The 7629-nt window shown below is 28.7% G+C and overlaps 1 protein-coding gene across 1 annotated transcript; it reads left to right on the top strand.

Moving 5' to 3' along the window:
* Positions 1 to 1390: 1390 nt before the first annotated feature.
* Positions 1391 to 2251, top strand: HELRODRAFT_178474 (hypothetical protein; the record flags this gene model as incomplete). Its single annotated transcript, XM_009026570.1, has 1 exon — positions 1391 to 2251. One exon carries the CDS (start codon positions 1391 to 1393, stop codon positions 2249 to 2251), a length of 861 nt encoding a protein of 286 aa, XP_009024818.1.
* Positions 2252 to 7629: the final 5378 nt, after the last annotated feature.

The raw sequence follows: 7629 nt of genomic DNA, 5'->3' as shown, positions 1-7629 counted from the left end.
TATCTAGTCATAACAAATGCCTTTTTATACCTTACTCCATTTTATTTTCAATACTTTCATGTTTCAACATTTTTTTCTCCGTTATTTATTTAATTTTTCGTCATCATTTTATTCTATTGCCTTGCATGCTGTAACAGTTTTTCCAGCTGTCAGATTCAAACTTTTTAAAGAATGATAAAAAAAGTTGAAGAGTGACACAACTTTGTGGTCTCTGTCAAATAATATGAGATCCTAAAGTTAAATAAAGCCTAGTTCTATTGTCAAATTTGAAAAATGTTATTATTTAATAGTTTTATTATTTATTTAATTTTTTTTTATTAAATTTCCAGTTAATAATATGCTCTAATGAACAATATTCATTATATTGGCAAAAGAAAAAAGTTATTATGCTGATATTAGCCATAAACACAACATTTCTTTTGTTCTTTATTGGCTGGCACTAATTAACACCGTACTTTCAGCATTTTATTATGAAGGAAAACAATGGGATTGAATTGAAAACCGTCATGTTGCAATTTGAAACTGACGTTTTCACGTAATTATTGACTGAATAATTCAAATTTTACATAATAATAACCAACTAGTCGAAATCATTAAAAAATAATTTTAAATAAAAATGTAAACATTTACTTAATTTTTCATGATTACCTAATTTGAATACTTAACAAACGATTCATGTCAGAATGATAATTATCTCTAAAATCTGACACTAATGATAATTTTAAAGGACTCAATAAACCGGTCACTTTATCATTATACAACTTTATATTCAAATTGAAAATGGCTTCAATTTCATAATTATGAGCTATTAATAAGCGAATAAAAATTGGTTACACCCAATCTTCCAATAAAGAAGTGAAACTAATAAAAACAAGACGTATATTAATCTTGTATTTGTATGATTATTGAAGAAAAAGTGAATTTTATCATCAGACATATAAGAGATAAACTAGATGTTAGTAAAACTTTTGAAATAACAATTTATTTACGATGTCCATTTCTGTAGGTCTAACAATGGATAGATAGATTGTAAATTGACTTTTTAGTGCCAGCCAAAAGAATTAGTTACAAAGTGCATAATATTACCACATATGTTGGTATATATAAACAAACAAATTCTTATATTGAATCATTACTTCTACAGTGAATTGAAAGCATATAGGACTTTTAGAAATTTTGTAAAATTGAAATTATAAAAAATAACTTGTCAGTAGTTTTTAGTAGTTGAGATTAAATTGTATTATAGACTTGAATACGTTTGAGAATTTGCGTCTAGTGATTTGAAATAAAAATGATTGGGCTAAAGTTTATTGTTAATTTCCAAAAAATAATAGATTTGTGCTCAACAGCTGCTGAACACCAACAATTATATTATTCCTTTCAAGGCACAATGAAGTTCGAAGCGGAAAAATTAACTTTTCAAATGGAATCACCAGGGCAGAAAAAGTTTTTAAAATTCTCTCCTTGTGTTGGATGGTTACCAGCCCGACTTAATTCTTCATTTAAATCTGAAGAAGAAGATATTAGTCCAAGGAGTGTCACAGAATATCCTATAATAATTCATCAGATGAAGCGCATTCCAAAAAGTGAAAACAAATCAAAATCTCGCAAACGTTTAAAAATATTTTGTACAGATGATGAAGAAGATTGCGCAACATTAAAATCATCAAAAGAAAAATATTTGTTCTCGTCAAACAAAAAACATAAACATGACACTACAAACAACTCGAGAGACTCGGAGCAATCAGAACAAATAATTCTAACACATGCAGGAGACATCGTTTCAGAGGAAAGTATTTCAATCAATACAGAGTCGATCAATTTGATGCCAGCACTAACTAATGGAGAAAAATCAAGTTCGCCTAATGGTGAAAAACTGATCTCGCCAGAAACAAACAAGAAGCCATCCGACCGAAGAACTAGAAGAGTTTATAACGACCATGAAACAGAAATACTTGAAAACGCTTTTCAAAATTCCAATGGATATCCAGGAAAGTCGGTTATTCTACACATCTGCAAGATTCTGGATGTAGATGAAGAAAGGATCAGAAATTGGTTTCAGAACAGACGAGCTAAGTGTAAGAAACCCGCAAAAGCAGCTCCAAAATCTCCATTCAAATTGGTACCTATTGCACCGGCATCTATTGGAATAATGAACAACGTTAATTTTATTCAGAATCCTTATCTCCTCCAGATGCCAAGTTTCAAGAATGAACCTACAGATTTCAATTATGCTCCGTGGATCTCCTAATATTTTTTCATTCCATCTTTTTAATTGAAATTTAAGTGAATTCTTCATGTTTGTTGTCATTTTATTTATGTATATATTTTCTTTCTTGAAAATAAAAAATATATAAATTAGTTATTGTCACTTAGAAAATGTTATTATTACGTGCACCGATCTCAGATCATGATTCATCAATTTATTTATCATCGTTTTGGCTTTTGTTTTATATGATTTCCTGTTTATATTCAGTTCAATTCTGTGGTCACAGTTTTTGCCAATTTCATCTGATACACTGATATATATTGTTATATTGCTCGTTGTTCACCATTCTACGACGGTTACCCAACGAGCGTCATGGTTTGTTCTTGGGAAAATTCTTTCTGTTTCTGTGAACTCGCTCGCTCAACGTTAAAAAACTTGAAATTGTTCATGAAATAATAATAGATGATTTTAATTGGGGACTTACGTGTGTTTAGCATTATAGTTTAAAATGTTTTAAAGTTTAATAATCGAAATAGGACGAGAAACGACTCACATATTATTTTTAATATTATTTTTTTTATTACAATTGTTATTAAATATTTTTTATCTAACAAAATAACAAGCTTAAACTGTAAAATGTAAAGGGAATAATGATAATGTGAATAATGTGAAACTTGTAAAAGTGTGTAAGTAGCGATCAAGAGTGTTAAAGAGTTTAAGAAGTATGTTAAGTCTGTTTTCTAACCAGTCAGTCCCTATTATATGTCAACTATATATATGCTCTGATTAATTATACGTTATATTATATTATATTAAGCGACTTTATGTCTGAAATTTGAAGTCTCGTCGTGAACCTCTTTTAAAACTTAACTATCATTAAAATTGCTTACCTTTTTCAACATATATCTATATGTAACACATACTTACTTATACCTCCTAACCTAAATTATCATCTTTACATCATCACGTTCTGTTAAGATAATTCAGAAAAAATTTTCAGACGGCCCAGAAAGTCACATTGGCATGAATTTCTGCGTGTTCGTGTAGAAGCAGTTATTTGTCGATGTCATGTGTTGATTAAAGTTGAGACTTGTGACGCCAATGCTCGGCGCGGCTGGTAGACTAGAAAGATAACGAGTCAAAATTCAGAGATTTTTTATTCAGTCGGTTTAACATTTTGTTTTTCCAGTCCTTTTTTTAAATTAATTTTTCGCTTAATCTTCGCAAATGTTTGTCTTTAGAGAGTAGTGAAATAGTAGGCTAAATGTAATTAAGGTAGGTTATCTGTAATTGCTTCTGTTCAAGAACGCCATGAAATTTTTAATTTTTATTCAAAAATTTTGTACAAAATTATTTTAATTTGTTCTTTTTTGATAGGTAGCAAAAGCATATAAAAAATTAAAATAAATCAATTTAAAAAGACGGAATGAAAAAAATGATAAGAAGCAATGGGGGAACATAACTTAGCATCCGAGGGTAATAAATATTCTGAATAGAATTAACGTTTTTCATTAAGTGCCGATGGAATCGGTTTTAGTTTGAATGTAAATTTTGGAGATTTTCGCGGGTTTTTTACATTTAGCTCGTCTGTTTTGAAATTAACTTTTGATCCTTTTATCATCTTGCAGATGATTAGAATGACCGATTTTTCTAGATAACCATTGGAATTTTGAAAATCATGTTCAAGTATTTTTGTTTCATTGTCGTTATAAACTCTTCTAGATCTTCGGTCGGATGGCTTCTTGTCCGATATGGCGAGATCAGGTTTTCATCATTAGGCAAACTTGATTTTTCTTCTTTAGTTAGTGTTGAGGTCAAATTTATCGCTGCAGTATTGGCTGAAATACTTTCCTCTAAAATCTTGTCTCCTGCATGTGTAGGAATTATTTGTTCTGATTGTGACTGACGATTCTCTTGTGCTGTTTGGGATGTCCTGTTTCGTTTTCGTTTCAACATAATTGTTTTTCTTCTAGCGGTTTCTTTTAAATCGATATAACATTAAAATTTTCAACGATAGACATGAAAATCAGATTTTCAAGCGAACTTTTAAAGCACTAAAGTTTAAATTAATTCTTACTATAAAAAATCCAAATTTATTTTTTGTTTGGTTGATGATATCTTTTTTTAGATAATTTTATTAACGAAAAATTCATCACACGCAAATGTTGAATATGATCAATTTTAGTCTTCGTGTTTTTGTAACCAAAATAAAATTCGCAGTCTTCTAATGAATGATGTGATAATTTAAAAATGAATAGTTAAAATAATTACTTGAATAAATAAATTAAATAATTTTTTAGAATATATAATTAAATTATTTTATTGAATGAATAACTAAACAAATTAATTAAAAATAATGAATTAACGTCAAAATTTTCATACCAACGGCCAGAAAATATTCTAATGCACTGGACAGTACGTTTAATTATACATTTTCTAAATTATTTGAATTTTTCATTCAATAAATATTTTAAATTATTCATTTTCTCAAATTTAAAAATCAATCATTCAACTTATTAACAAAGCTACAGAGTTTTAATTGAAGAGTGACACAACAGATGAAATCTAACTTATGGATATAATATGATTTAATTTTCTGATTTCTGTGAAGTTTAACTACGCCTAATTTTAATTTCAAATAAAAATTTTTTTAATATTATTTAATTTTTTCACCTTTATATTAAACTACCAGTAACAACAATGCTCCAATATACAATACATTATTCATTTTAATGGCAAAAGAAAAAATTTTATAACGTGCAACAATTCTTTTGTTTGTTATTAGCACCAATTAACACCTTACTTCTAGCAAATGGGCGATTGAAATGAAGTTAACATGAATTCCTATGTCGTTAATTATCAAACAAAGCATCGTGATGTTAATACAAATAAAGCAATTAAAATTCTTGGGAGTCATTTTAGATTCCAAATAAACTTTTCGATCATATGTACAAAATATTTGTGCTAAAATGGCAAAAACAATTAGTATGCTAAACAAGATCAAAAATTCTACATACAAAAATTGTACTGAACATAATCTACAAATCAATCTGTGCTCCGTACATCACATAATGCAACATGGAATAGGCAGGCACCTACAAAGGCATTCACCAATCCGATAAACTTAATGGAAAGATGCCATGCGTACAACAACGTTATCAAGGAGTCAAACTCACGGTCAACAATTATTTGTGACACAAGGACTTCACGCATGTTTTTCGTTGTTGACCGCGATCTCTTTTACCTGCAATCTTTCCAGTATTTGTTAGATTTTCTATTCTTTCCTTTCGCATGATGTGACCAAAAAACTTTAACTGCCCCCGCTGGATTATCTGTAGTAATTTCCTCTTTAATAACAGGACTGTTTTAATACATCCTCATTTGAAGTTTCATAATTCTTCTCAAAAACCATCTTTCAGTAGCGTTAATCTTTTTTTCATTTCTTTAGAAATTGTCCAGGACTTAGAACCGTAAGTTAGCACAAGAAAAATGTAGCTTCCTAATAGTTTTAATATTGTTGATATTTTGATTATACTGTTGGTGAGGATGTCCCTGGATATCCATTAGAATTTTGAAAAGCATTTTTAAGTTTTTCTGTAAATGTTTTTATTACTTCAGTCAAATGGTTTTTTTCTGTTTCTAACAAGATTAGATACACATCATTAAGGTATGATGATTTTTCTTTTTTAGTCGGTGCCGAGGTCTAATTCATCGCTTCTATATTTGTTGAGATACTTTCCTTTAAAATGTTGTCTTCTACATGTGTTGGAATTATATTGTTATAATACTCGCTGTCGTAACCGATTTACGATGCGACGGGTTCAAATCTTCGATTGAATAAAATACTCCAAACAGTTATTAATTATTAAACTTTATTTACAGAAGAAATCAACTAATCGTTTATTTCCAGCAAATTCAAACTAACGCAACAATTAACTTTTAAATTGTTCAAAATCTATCGCTATGACAACGTCAACAAACAAATCAAATATCGCTTTAAATAATTCACCGAATCGCTATTCACAAAATCACAAAATCACGAATTTCACTAATCACGGATTTCACTAATCACGACTTTTACTAATCTTCTTGCGACGTGCGCTTATATACTCTTCGCAAGCGTCGTTTCTAGATTCTTCTCGATGGTCCGATTCTAGCATACTCTAGAATGCTCCAGTCACTAGAACATTCTAGAATACGCTAGAATCTAGTGCGTTCGGTAGCACGGTTATAACAATATGTTCCGATTGGGCAGATACTCTTGTAGTGTCTTATTATCGTTTTTTGCTTGACTACTATAATTCTTTTTCTTCTGGTTGCCTCTGCTTCCTTGCTTCTGAAAATTAAAAAAAATTATAGTTTTTAACGATAGACTTGAAAATCAGTTTCAACAGGACAATTAACACATTAAAGTGCAAATAATTCTATTTATAAAAAAACCCTTATTCATTACTATGTAGATTGAACAATTTAGATAATATTCTTTACAAAATATTCATTACATCTAAATTTTTTTACTCATTCTTTTATTTGCAAAAAAGCTGGTGACCCGAAACAGAGCTTATTGGACTTCCATAACAGAAAATTAAAAAAATAAAAGTCAAACATATATTGTTCATATAATAAATGTAACTAAAAATATTATTAAACCAATAAAATATCTTTAACCAATTAGATGAAACCAGAATATAAAATGAATAATTACAAATACGAAAAATAATCGGTAATAACTAAGAGAACAAGTTTTTATTTTAAATTAGTTAAAGTCGATGATAAAACTGATATTTAACAATGCCCATAGTTTAACACCATAAACAAATATATTGATAGAATGTAAAAATAAACAGTACGAAATGGTCAAATATAAAATTCTGCAGTATGTCTTGTTTTTATTTAACAACAAACGATGTTTTTAAATGATTGTTATGAAAATACGTAAACATACTTAAATTAATCATTTTGTAACAATATTGTAAAATTATATATATATATATATATATATATATATATATATATATGTGTGTGTGTGTGTGTGTGTGTGTGTGTGTGTGTGTGTGTGTGTGTGTGTGTGTATAATATGCTTTTTCCAGCTCACGTTGCGGAAACTACTACACCAACAACGTAAAAATGTTACATTTGGTATTAAAACGCTATTTAAATAAAATTTAATATTGTGTAAAATTTTAACAAATTTTTACCAAGCAGCATACATCTCTTTTTTGAAGTGTTAATGTTTAGACCATTTGCAAACATCCATGAAGAAACATTTTCTAACTCCAAGTTTATTTTATCAACTTAATTTGTTAGTGATTTTCCAGTTACTAAAATTATTTTGTCATCTGCATACAATATAAATTTTAACATTTTAGATGATGCAGTCAAGTCGTTAATGAACAAATTAAATAATAAGGACCCAATGA

This window comes from Helobdella robusta, assembly GCF_000326865.2.
Source record: "Helobdella robusta unplaced genomic scaffold HELROscaffold_48, whole genome shotgun sequence".
NCBI lineage: Eukaryota > Metazoa > Annelida > Clitellata > Rhynchobdellida > Glossiphoniidae > Helobdella > Helobdella robusta.
The sequence above is the reverse complement of the archived record's forward strand: the minus strand, read 5'-3'. Positions and strand labels throughout refer to the sequence as shown.